The 13,197-nt window shown below is 36.1% G+C and overlaps 1 protein-coding gene across 1 annotated transcript in view; it reads left to right on the plus strand.

The window, feature by feature from the left end:
* The window catches only part of hmcn2 (hemicentin 2), a 176,384-nt gene that overhangs the window by 29,675 nt on the left and 133,512 nt on the right, over positions 1-13,197 (plus strand). The window contains exons 5-8 of the mRNA XM_087264883.1: positions 8,059-8,230; positions 8,628-8,734; positions 8,825-8,945; positions 12,204-12,467. Coding sequence (XP_087121009.1) covers positions 8,059-8,230; positions 8,628-8,734; positions 8,825-8,945; positions 12,204-12,467 — 664 coding nt within the window. The remainder of the gene's footprint in view (positions 1-8,058; positions 8,231-8,627; positions 8,735-8,824; positions 8,946-12,203; positions 12,468-13,197) is intronic.

Raw genomic sequence — 13,197 nt, forward strand, 5'->3', positions numbered from 1 at the left:
TCATAAATGCTATTTTTTCAAGTTATTAAATTCAATATCATTTTTAATTATGCAATGTATGGTTGTATGCTAAATAGCTTGAATTAAATCTGTGAATGTTGTGTAGTTTATGAAATCAGTGAAATCCTATTAGATTTGACATCATGCTACTGTGTTTACTGCAGTAACCAAGGCAACACTATAATTTCTGCAGTTCTATAGGCACCAACCTGCTGAATTAGCTAGCTAGATTTGATAGACTTTTATTCAATATATACATTATGTTTTAGTTTTGGATTCATTTGTTACATTAACGATTAGTAAATGTACTGTAAGTTAAAATATTGCCAGTGGTTATAACATCTTAAAATTTGTGAAAAGAGTTCTAAAAATGTCTTGAATTTCACTTTCTGATTCCTGTATATACTTTGTACTATAAATAAAAGCTCACAATGCTTGGTCTGCCCTAAGTTCTTTTGATTGGCTCACAGCGCTGCATGTAAATCTTGACATTTTTTTTTTTTTTTTATGGTGTCATAACTGAATGCTTACATGTGAAGTGAAAGACAGTGTGAAAACTTGTTTTGAAGCTTATTGAATCTTAAATTTATTGCACAATTAATGTTTATTGTTGTTTTAAAAGATGATTGAGATTTAGCATACCTTAAGTTTAACACAGAGTCTCCTAATTTTTTAGAAGTTGGAATATAAGTAAAACTTTTTAAATCTTTACTTGTTTTGTACTTTTGTATCACAAGCAGCTTTTCAGAAAGTTTCAAAACACTTACTGTATGCTTGTTCAAAATAAAATAACAGAAAACACCAAGCACTGCATACTGAACCCATATCCTACTGTTACCCCAAAACAGAGGTAAGGTGTGACTTCTGTGTACCATTACACCCCTATTAGTAAAGCAATAACTAACTAGTTCTAAGGCAAATGCAATACTTTTTCTGCAAATGATTAGGAACTTTGAAGATAATAGCAACTTTAGAGGGTATTTTTTTAGTTTTACTGTTCATTTATTAAAACAAATACATTTGATTTACTGTGTGATGCAGTATAGTAACTGCAGCACTCATTCCCATGTGTTGCCAGAAACTAAAGTTAAATGCTTTGTAGAAATGCTAGGTGAGAAGAGTTACGATGTTTGTTTCAATGCTCTTAATAAAATCCCTTGCCTCAGGGATTTCCCCCCTCAGGAATACCCCAGAGTCAAATGATTTAATGGCTTTCATGCAGCCAGGCCCTGACCTTTACAATAGTTTATTACCCATATTGTAGCACAATAAAAGTGGTTCAACACCACTTAACACAGTGTTTATATGTCAGATACACCTACTTTTATAACACTTTTTTTAAAATTAATCTTTTCAGAGCTTGATGAATCAAGTCACAATTCAGTTTCCTAACTGGAACTCCCAGAAATCTATAAACACGTGAATGGCAATAGCAGTCAATCTGACTGTTCACTTAAGACTTCATATTTTCGCATCATGTTTACATTTAAAGCTTCTATTGAGAATTAAAAAGTAAGCTTTGAATGTCTGTTGTCATATTTTTATGAAGTCATTGCCCTAACAATACAGTCTTTTTTGTAATATATACTGTAAAAAATGCAGGGTTTCACAGAAATTATTCATGTTGTCCCAACACAAGTTGATTAACTTAACACTTTTAACAAGTTTATGTGAATTGAACATAAAAAATTAGCTTGTGCCAATGAAATCTCAAGAATTGTGTTGTTTTGGCTTATTTTATATTGAGTTGTTTGAACGAGCAAACTTTTTTTTTTTTTTTGAGTGTAGCCTAATTGTGTAAAAGTTTCTAGACTGCTGACAAAGGTGCATTCTTCACTTTGTCCAGCAAGGACTGGAAGGTTTTGTCACTGCAGTAAAAAATATTGCTTTGCAAGACATGTCTTAAGTACAGTTATGTTCTTGCAATTACAATATTATGTTTTTGTTAGCAGAAAGTTGATAGGTAACAACAACACGCATATTCAAAGGCCTGGGGAAAAACTGCCTCAGTAGTTCTAGTGTTAAATAGGAAATCAAAATAAATATTGTTTAATTCTGTGTTCAGGTTTAAGTGATTCAAGTTTAAAATGCAAAGCCTGCATGAAATTGAAATTGCTATTAGTTTAGATGTCATGATTTAATGCAATTCTGATTCGTAAGCTCTAATTTTGATTGAATTATTCAATTCATGATTATTTCTATAGCGCTTTTACAATGTAGATTGTGCCAAAGTAGCTTAACATAGAAGTTCTAGTAAACTGAAAATGTGTCAGTCCAGATTTCAAAGTTGAAGTTAAGTTTAGTACAGCTCAGTGTGGTTTAAATTTCACTGCTGAAAGTCCAAACACTAAAGAGCAAATCAATCGATGTGCAACTCCACAAGTCCCAAACCAAGCAAGACAGTGGAGACAGTGGCAAGGAACAAACTTCACCAATTTATGAAAGTGAAGAAAAAAAAAAACTTGAATGAAAGCAGGCTCAGCATGACCATTTCTCCTCGGAGCTGCAGTCAAGGTGCCGGAGGCTGGAGAACACTGGACATCTATCATTGAGAAGCTGCAGGTGTGAGTAGGTCAGGCTGGCCCACGGGATCAATGCGGAGACTCAACTGTCACTGTGGTCTTTCAAGAATTATTCTCATGCACTCCGCTCCTCCATGACTGCCACATCATCAGCTCAGGATATGGCCTGGTCCAGGATTATGTATACCTTGGCATCATTTCTTCACAGGTCATGGATTGCATCAATGGTGCTGCATAACCTCTAGAGTCCTGGGATATATTCGACCTTTGTTCTCTGTTTATTTGAATAAGTCAAAATTCCTGTCTGAAGTTACTGCAACTTCACTGAAGTAGCATATAACTTAGTAGTAAAATAACTCTCCATTTAGGCTAAACCATCAGTTATGCAAGCAGTGTGGGTGCTAAGTTGGAATTTGACTCATCCTCAGCTGACCTCCATATCCTCTTCACATCTCTGCTTCCCGACCAACCCTCCTCCACAACTAATCTTTGAAACATGACAGTTCAACTTCCAGAGGAAACCATTCTATTGCCTCCCATTAAGGATTGTCACGCTGGATGTGCTTTCAAGAGTATTTTGACTTTGATGTTCCCTTTTGGGGTGCCTTTCCAACATTTGAGACCCACACAGGCTGAATATAGTTGACTATATATCGCTCAGCAGTGGCCTTTTTGTCGATTATCTATCACAAGGCTAATCTTCTTGTCTCCCATGGGGCGTCCACTGAAACAGACACTAGTTTTAGGCAGATGTAGGTTATTGCTGGACTTTTTGCTGCTCTGTGGGGGATAGCTGCACATGTGGCACTCATTACAGCTGTTTCCAGTTGTAAACTCCGAAAGGAACCAGCTGCCGTCTGCAGAGAGAGAGAGAGATCTACAGTGAAAGAAATAGGGGAGAATCTGAGTAATGAAATTATCAAAGACTACGCTCGCTCCAATTTTCTCTCTCATTCCTAAATGCATAAAGATGTGTTAAATAAGCGTCATTCTCGCGGGTTTACTGAAGCAATGTTTTCGCTCAGTGTTATGGACACAGAGCAGCCATTATGTCTGTACTCCATATAAAAAGGTCAGAATAAATACACACAGCTGCCGCTAAAGGAGTTAATGGCTGACATCTAAAAATACAAAAAGTGAGGAAACAGTTTTTCGTTAGTTGTTGTTCTCCTTGTGCTAATAAGCTGCCGTAAAAACACTCTCATTTCCATTTCCTTTGTTGCCGATCAAATTTTCCATGATGAGGTATAATTGATGCGCATTTAATAAAATTCTAATGGCAAATTATCAACTTAGAGACTTTAATAGTGGATATTAAATGTAACTGAGTTATTTAGGGCCACTGCAGTGCATTCAGTCAGCTGTTTGGTTTGATAATGAACTTAAATTCATATTACTGTCTCAACTTTATATATATTGTACATGTCTGCTGTTTTGTGCATATGACCCATGTAGTAGGTCAAAATAAATGAGGTAAAAATTAGTACACAGAACTGATCATCATTATTTAATCCCAATCTGTATGACTTCATGTCTTCTTTTGTGTACTATAATAGTATTACAGCAGTCATGTATCCTTAGGTGAAAGAATTATTAGTAAATAAAGAAAAATGGCCAAGTTAATCAGGCTTTAACTTTTTTTTTTTAATTATACCATTTTAAAAACTTTTTTGAAGCAGTTAAAATGATGCTGAAAATACTTGTAATGTTAATTTGAATCAACATAAAAAATTTCAGGCAGCAACAGATTATTTACAGTGTAGCATATGGTTCATATACGTCGAGTTTATGTTTTATATTTAAATTTTCAAGATCGAACTTGAGTCAGATTCTGAATACGTGAATGATCTAACAGATTAATTGAAAAAACAACTTTGCAAGGGGTTGAACACAAAGTATTTATTTAGTGTTCAGAACAGTAAATTCCAAGTGCATTCAATTTTGTTACCAGCAGAAAACCGGCAGCATAGTGATTGCTTTAAAGAGATAACTACTTACTAGGAGCATGTCTATGGTGCCGATTTGAATGAGTCAATTAACTTAAGTTGCATGTTTTTGGACGGTGGGAAGAAACCTGGGAACCCGGGGGAAACCCACTTGAGCACAGGGAGAACGTGTTAACTCTGCACAGAAACGTCGGCTGGCTGGGTAAGGACTAGAACCAGTGACGTTCTTGCTGTGAGGCAACAGTGCTAACCCCTGGGCCACCGTGCCACCCATCTAGGAAAGGAGGAGGAGTATGGATGGAAGGGGGAATTCTTCAAAACGAAGATGACTGTTATATTGAACTTATATTCAAATCATCTGATTGGTGAATCATTAATTGAATGATGCAAGACTGGCTGATTTCTATTAGTTTAGAAATAAACTTGACTTTTCTGAAGGCTTGAGGCTCGACTGAGGCTTGATCTCTTTCAGAACTTGCATGGTTTTTTATGTATTTACCTTACAAAACAAGAAGAGAGAGCCCAAAGCTTTGCATACCGTACAGTATATACAGATTAATAAAAATTTAAAGCAATGTGTTTGCTGCTATTGTGCTTTTTGTTTTATTAGTGAAGTACAAAACATTTTCAAGTAAAATTCCTTTTTCTCCATGTATTTAAAATAATGAGCACATACTTACATCTCAATTTTAATTCAGCAATTTAATTTTTAAAAGCTGATTAAACAAAACTTGTTACATTTTTTAAAAAGTAACTCAAATATTATCACTTAATTTTTAAAGTAATGCATTTACTCGTTACTTAGAAAAGTAATGTTATCATTTAACTCACACTCGAAGTGCTATGCACATTATCAAAAAAAATTTGCCCATCTCTGCATGACCATTAAACATTTTTATGTGATATTTCAAAATGACCATAAAACAGGTGCGTGAAAACTAATGTGGCTGATCAAAGAGATCAATTGACTTTGGAAGCAAGACTTGAGCAAATGTGTGAAAAGTTGTTATTTTCTTTTAGACACGCACAAATAGACAATCAAGAAAAAAGAACGTCATTTCACCTCACTGAGACTGCTTTTTTTCATTTTGTGAAAGAAAGTCAAAAAGGTTGAGAAGAGCATGAAGGTGACAAGTTAATATTAAAATGTTTATTTTTGAATATGGCATTAACCGTTCTTATAAATCATCCATGTGTGAATGTAGTGCTGTGTGTCTCCGCTTGAATGGTTTGAGAACAACTAATGCATTACATGTATTTTTTTTCCATTTGGATGACTACTGGGATCATCTTCATGTTCGTGTGAGGTAAACAGCAGGCCTTTACTGTTAGTGCTGCTCTTTGAGAGATGAATAGCTTGTCAGTGCAGGAATAGTTCACATTCTCTCTTTGACAGATGATCTGATCTCATTTCCTCACTGTTTAATAAGGATCTGCCTGTGAGACAATGAACAGTCCGCAGGAACAGAGATGATGTCACCGGGATGCTACCCTGTCTTGAGTTAGTCTGAGCTTTACCAGACATGTCCTCTTGAGTCTTTAGTTTATAGACTGGATCATGCAATATATGTGAAATGGTGAAAATGAAGATTCTGCTGTTGTGTGCTCATGTTGTTACAAACCTGCAGTATATAAATATATTTAGTAGAAAGTTCTTCTGCAGTGTATGTGCCTTTCCTCAAATAATGTTTCTTATGTTAAATCATGTCAAGTGGGCTTTAAATGCAACTAACAAAAACTAAATAAATTTAAAAAAAGCACAAAATGAAGTGCACACGCACATACAAGGTCAGCATACAGGGAACTAGGAGTGTCAAAATTAAATCTGTTACAGACATTGTCCATTTTTACTTGGAAAATAGCACTAAGACTGTACTAGACAGTGTAAATATGATTTTTTTTGGGATGAAGGAAGTCTGATTTTCATGTTAATGTCATGTGAACCACCACAGCATGCAAATATACAGTCTGCTTCAGTCCAGCGAGACACTGCACAGAGTGGATCATATGCATGAGTCCACACAGACCACAGAATATCAGAGCCATTTAAATTACGCATCAGAAATGACAAGTCAGACTCAGTATTGCTAACATAGACTCTGGCTGTAAGGAGTCTGAGGCGCTTGAGATACACAGTCGTGACTGGCAGAGTTGTGCTGTTAACAGAACATTCACAAGTTCACCTGCTCAATCAACTACATCAACATGGTAAACGATTTTGGTGTTGGTGTCTGCTGCTATTTTGTTTAAACAGAGGAGGAGATGAGGAGGTGGAGGGATGCTGGAACATAAGTGGACTGATCAGACTCCTCCTGAACCTCTATTGGTTAAAAAACTCTATTGGCTGTTTTTTTTAAATGAGCTATATGCACACACAATTTTAGATTTCAGCTAGGCAGCCCAAGGGCATCCTATGAACTGTCTTTCTTTTACAAAATTTCTTTAAAAATCAGCGATCTTCACTGCCTGTTAGATATACAATATAAAGTGGGTTTCAGATCAGACGAGAATCACTGCATTCAATCCCATTTTCCCCTGCCATGTCTATTTAGTCTGTTAAATATTTCTTGTGGCGATGCAGTGGCGCAGTGGGTATCACGTTCGCCTCACAGCAAGAAGATTGCTGGTTCAATCCTCGGCTCAGTTGGCATTTCTGTGTGGAGTTTGCATGTTCTCACTGCGTTTACGTGGGTTTCCTCTGGGTATTCCGGTTTCCCCCACTGTCCAAAGACATGTGGTACAGGTGAATTGGTTAGACTTAATTGTCCGTAATGTATGAGTGTGTGGATGTTTCCCAGAGATGGGTTACGGCCGGAAGGGCATCTGCTGTGTAAAAACTTGCTGGTTGGCGGTTCATTCTGCTGTGGCAACCCCAGATTAATAAAGGGACTAAGCTGACAAGAAAATGAATGAATGAATAAAATATTTCTTGTCACTTTATTTTACCCCAGTATTTTTAATGGAATTTCTGCACTAGCCTGTTGCTACTGACAGCGCTTTTGGTTACAATGGTCTTTCATCTCATTTTACACTTGAACAACTAAATGAATTACTAAGTCCATTTAATCGAATGTACTCTAATTACATTACATTATTGATGCTGTAAAAACAACCTGGTGAAATTGAAATTTTGTCAAATTAAGCTTCCATCGGAAGTTTGTCATTGGCATAACTGTGCATAGAACCCATTGGAAGGAGCTAAGACGGTGTCTCACCCTGTCTTTCTGTTTGAGTTGACATTATGTCAAACATCAAATAAAAATGAACAAAGCACTTGTGATTTGACAAACAAATGTGATGTCCAAAGTAAAATGTAACTAAATTGAACACAAAGAAAGAAAAAAAGTATTGATATAGTGTTTAAACTGACCAGTTAAAACTGTGGATTTTAAATCCAACATTTAAAATGAAACTACTGTAAATAAAAAATACTAGGAGTTCAAACTGGTCAATTCAAACTACATCAAACAAAAAAGTAAAATGATTAATGAAGTATTTGAAATGTTCAAAGTTCAAACTTAGTCAAGATGATTTTGAATGAACCATAAAAACATGATGAAACAAGTTTGGTGATTGTTTATTGTGTTTAGGTTCTTAAGTGGGTGGAGGAAACAATCCAGACCATGAAGGTACATCTTCTCTCATCTGACCATGAAACTGCCCAGGAGTCCCAGTGGGAGGTGCCCTTTGACCCCAGTTTAAAAGAAGTCACCGTGTCGCTAAGTGGTCCAGCACCACAAATTGAACTCAGAGACCCTCTTGGTAACAAAATGTTGTTTTATACTGAACAGTTATTCATGAATTCAATGCTTTGTAATTCAAAAGTCCTTACAATCTGCTTTTTATGTATAAAAAGTCTAAAAGGCTAACATAAACTTAACATAGCATCTTAGTGTGTTGTCATACTACTGAAATTCATGATTGTAATGTTTATATCCATTTTCTAATCTCATATGATCAGGCAGTGATTCATCTTTTATAAATTATTAAAATATTGTTGTCTATACAATACAGCAAATCTTTTAATAATAATTTGCTTTTATTTGATTTGATTGGATTGCTTTTTCTCAATTAAAATGTGCTGAAGTGTACAGACCTTAAATCAGTGTTCCATACGTCATACCTTAACATGTGAATATGATAATCTGAATAATTATAGGCCGCACAGTTGGAGAGAGGCAGGGTCTAAGAGAACTGCTCAACATCCCAAACTCAGCACGGGTGGTCAACCTGAAGAACCCTCGACCTGGACCATGGACATTAAAGGTTTCTTTGAATAGATCACATTTGTGTCTAGTATTTACACTACAGATGATCCTGAAAAATGTCAGTGATTGTTGTTTTTCTTTTGTCTAGGTGGGCTGCAGTGGGAGACACACACTTAGAGTAACTGGTGTGAGCAACCTAGACTTCAGGGCTGGTTTCTCTAGTATACCTGTATCTGAGTTCACCAGGACCAGAGAGAGACCTATTAAAGGTATTACTACATCAGCATAACAAGTGCAAGAATTAAGGAATGTGCACAATGGGACAATTTTTGCATGTGCTTATTTTTGACATTTAACACCTCCAGTGTTGGCTAAGTTACTTTAAAAAAATAAAAGATTACAAATTACAGACTACCTCTGGAAATGTGTAATTTGATTACATTACTAATTACTTCATGTAAAAAGTAGTCAGGGGTGGCATGGTGGCTCAGTGTTTAGCACTTTCGCCTCCATAGTGTTTGAGTGTATGTGTGTGTGAATGAGCGTGTATGGGTGTTTTCCAGTACTGGGTTGCGCTTGGAAGGGTATGCGCTGTGTAAAACATATGCTGGAGTAGTTAGTGGTTCATTCCGCTGTGGCGACCTCTGAAATAGAGAATAAGCTGAAGGAAAATGAATGAAAAAATGAAAAAGTAATCAAATTACTATATACTTTACTTTGAAGTTACTTTTAAAACACTGTATAAAACCTGTAATAATACAAAAGCTGTAAATACCTGTAACGATTGACATCCATTGTATGAAAAGGCACTGCAGTGTGTGGTTGTTTTGCGTTTGTCTGAATGAATTAGTCTACCGAAATGTATATATTCTATACAAAGTATGAAGCTGGTCAGTTCTTGTCATGTGACTCCTGGTTTTCAACTGGGTGTGCCTGCCGTGCGCCTCCATTGCAAATATCAAACTTGCATGTGCAAAAGATGTGATACAGTATGTGAACGACCTCATAAGCAGCTATTCTTCTCTTCATGTTCAGAAGATACCTTCACTCTCAATTCTGCACAAAAATCCAAAAGCCTGTTTAGACTGAGTTGGGCGGCTGTGTTTTTGGGTGCCAGTATCCTTCTTGGCGACAAGTATTGTCGTAGAATTCTTTCTGTTCAAGTGCTTGAACAAGTTGCTGGTCGAGTTAAAAGAAGTTGAAAGTTCTTTAGAGACTGGAAATAGACTAAATTTCACAGAAATATTTTAGTTTACGCTCAATAAAATCAAAGTAGCCTAATGTCTGTATTTCCACTTGAAGAAGCAAACACTCTCGTGAGCTTGCGTTCTCCAGCAATTTAAGAGTATGCTTAATAACTGAAATTTCAGTGGATATCGTGATTTAAAAGAAGCATTTTTTTTCTTCTAAAAACTATATTTGTAATGTAAGTAACGCAATTACATTGACAATTAATAACTGTAATCAAATTGCACAAAATTAAAATGCAATTCATTACATTACTGCATTCCCCAATCTAGTAATTAGAATACAGTAACGCGTTACTGTGATATGCATTGCGCCCAACTCTAAACACCTTGCAACCATACCTGTGTGATCACATACAACAATGTGCAAAACAGCAAATGTAAAATCGCCATTATAAAATGTCCCAGGCCTGTTCTTTTTATTTGATGCAAAGTGTGTGTTAAAAATGGGTCAACCAATGAGATTGATGCTTTTGTTCATATGTTGCTGAAGGTAAACACAACTTGTTAGTGCTCAAGCACAAAAAGGTTTAGACGAGTACACAGAAATCGCAGATCAAATAGGCTCCAATGATAAGTTTCATTTAACCTGAATTTTTTTTTCATCGCTTGTAACTTTTTCGAGCAAACCTCAGACCAGGGGCCTCATGTACGAAGACTTGCGTGGAAATCATACTAAAACATTGCGTACGCACATTTAAAAAAAATCAGATGTATGAAACACTGCGTACGCCGAATCTTACGCATATTCTTTTGTACATCTGAATGAACATGAAACTAAGCGTAACATGCACAAGCACAAAACCCCTCCCTGCCTCCTCCCCCGTATGAATATGCTAATGACTATACTTTGGCAAAACTCAACGAAAAAGCAATGGCAAAATCAAGCAAAAAGAGAAACTTTGAACAGAATGTGAATTGGAGGTGCTCCTTTCGGAGGTAGAATGGAGAAAAGCTGTGTTATTTGTAAGTTTGTTCTCCGGAATTAACAACAAAAGAAAAACATAGAGTGGTTTATAGGTGTAAAATGTTGCAATACTTGTAACAGTCTCAGTGGCGCAGCTCATAAGACGCATGTCAACATGTTTTGACACGTTCGAGCATGAACTCGGTTCGAATCATGGTTCGGTTCGAATTTTCCCCCGCTACATATCAGATTTTGCCAACTATTTATCACGAGAAAGACAAGTAGGAATCAATAAGTTTGTGCATCATATTTTATTTGCACATCTATTGAATGGAATTGTTTCTGATTCACGCATGCAAATTCATCTTCAGATAGTGTCTTTATAGCAATGTGCGTGCGGTAGATAGCTCAGATTACATTGGGAAAACAGGCGACCGCTGCAAATTGTGCTTTAATGTTTAGCTGGTCAACTGTATGGTATGGAAACCTTATATACCTGCTAGATGAACCCGTCTCATACAGCTGCCATTGCAAGGCTCAAAGAAACTTTGTAGAGTGCAATTTAACAACTGCCTCTAGGAGTCGCCAATGGAAATAAAACAGAAACGCACAAAAAATGTGCGTACGCCAGCCATAAATCTGCCGTGGAGCTGTGCACATTCCCACGTTCAGTTTATCGTTAGTAAATCCAAACGTGAGCGATTCTGAGCGTGAAACCTGGCGTACACAGTTTTTGTGCGTACGCAGCGTTAATACATGAGGCCCCAGGTGTTTGTGTGATGTAGTGGTGGAGGAAGAGCTTACGTGATAAATACAAGAGGAAAAGGTGTGAGGGCAACCTCTTATTCTGTACAAACATGTGTCAGAAGTGTAATGTTGCATAACGCCATCTTGTGTACCTGGGTATTTCTGATTTTCATTAAGCTCCATCTAACATCAAGGAATGGTTTTGCACGTTAACTTGGTGCATCGTGAGTGAAAATTTCTAGAATAAAAATGCTTAAAAAGACGTCTCCAAATATGCTGATGGTAAGCATAAGAGAAATGTATGTCTTAATGATAATATTACAAATATGTTTTTAGTAGCCAAAATAAAATTATGAAATTCCTGATAGCATTTTTTTTATTTATATGGTTACTTAACAATTTTTCCACTGATGGGTGCAGGATTAGTGGTATTCAGGGTTGAATATATGTATTTAATTTTAAATAATAATAATAATAAAAAAACATTTTAATTAAAAATTGCTCCTGCCACATTTATTTACTTAGTTTTGTGCCAGAATTTAAGTCCTTCGACTGCATTTATCATGATTGTCCAGCACTTAGGCTTCCTAAGAATTATTGATTTAACACATCCCGTTTTCCTCCAGGTGTTCCTGCCCATGTGATGCTGAAGTGTTCAGGTCTGAAGCCTCCTGGTCTGGTTACCAATATGGAGTTAGTGTCTCTCGGCGGCCGCTCGCTGCGCACCATCCCTGTGCCTCTGCCTGGCGATGGAGGCTCTGGAGGAATCTGGAGCATCCCAGAGTTTCGAACACCTTCTCAGAGCTTTTTCCTCAGAGTGTCTGGAAATGATGGCGACGGATACAACTTTCAGAGACTGTCAAGTGTGTCATATACTAACATCATCCCAGGTGAGTTTTAACTCTTTATTAACATTTTTATTAGTCCACTTGACTTCGTTTACATGTTGAAGACTTTGAATACTCTTTAAATACTTTAATGTTGTTTCATTTAAAACCCATTTGAATTAATTGAGCACTGTATAAAAGCCTTTTAATTTCCCTGTTTTATTTTAGTTTTGTTTATTTATTTATGTCTTTAATTTGCATTTGAAGTTTAAAAATTTGCTTTGGACTCTCTCTATATATTTTTGTTTTATTATTTGCTTATATTTTTTAGTTCTTTTTTATTTGGTTTTATTTAGTTTTGTTACACTCTAAACTATTTTAACACTGTGTAATATATATATATTTTTTTGTTTTGCTTTGTGCTGTTTTGCTTATTTATTTGTTTAGTTTTATATTTACTTTGGTTAAATTATTTTTCAATTGCTGTTTTGGAATTCAAATGCGACCTTTTAACAGTTTGAACGGTTTAAATATAAATATTTATACTCTCACCGGCCACTTTATTAGGTGTTCAGCTGCTTGTTAATGCAAATTTCTAATTATCCAATTACATGGCAGCAAGTCAATGCAATAAGGAATGTAGACATGGTTAATATGATTTGCTGCAGTTCAAACTGAGCATCAGAATGGGAAAGAAAGAGGATTTAAGTGACTTTGAATGTGGCATGGTTGTTGGTTTTAGACAAGCTTGTCAGAGTGTTTCAGAAATTGCTGATCTACTGGGATTTTCACG

Source organism: Danio rerio, chromosome 8, assembly GCF_052040795.2.
Source record: "Danio rerio strain M-AB ecotype USA chromosome 8, GRCz13ab, whole genome shotgun sequence".
Lineage (NCBI taxonomy): Eukaryota > Metazoa > Chordata > Actinopteri > Cypriniformes > Danionidae > Danio > Danio rerio.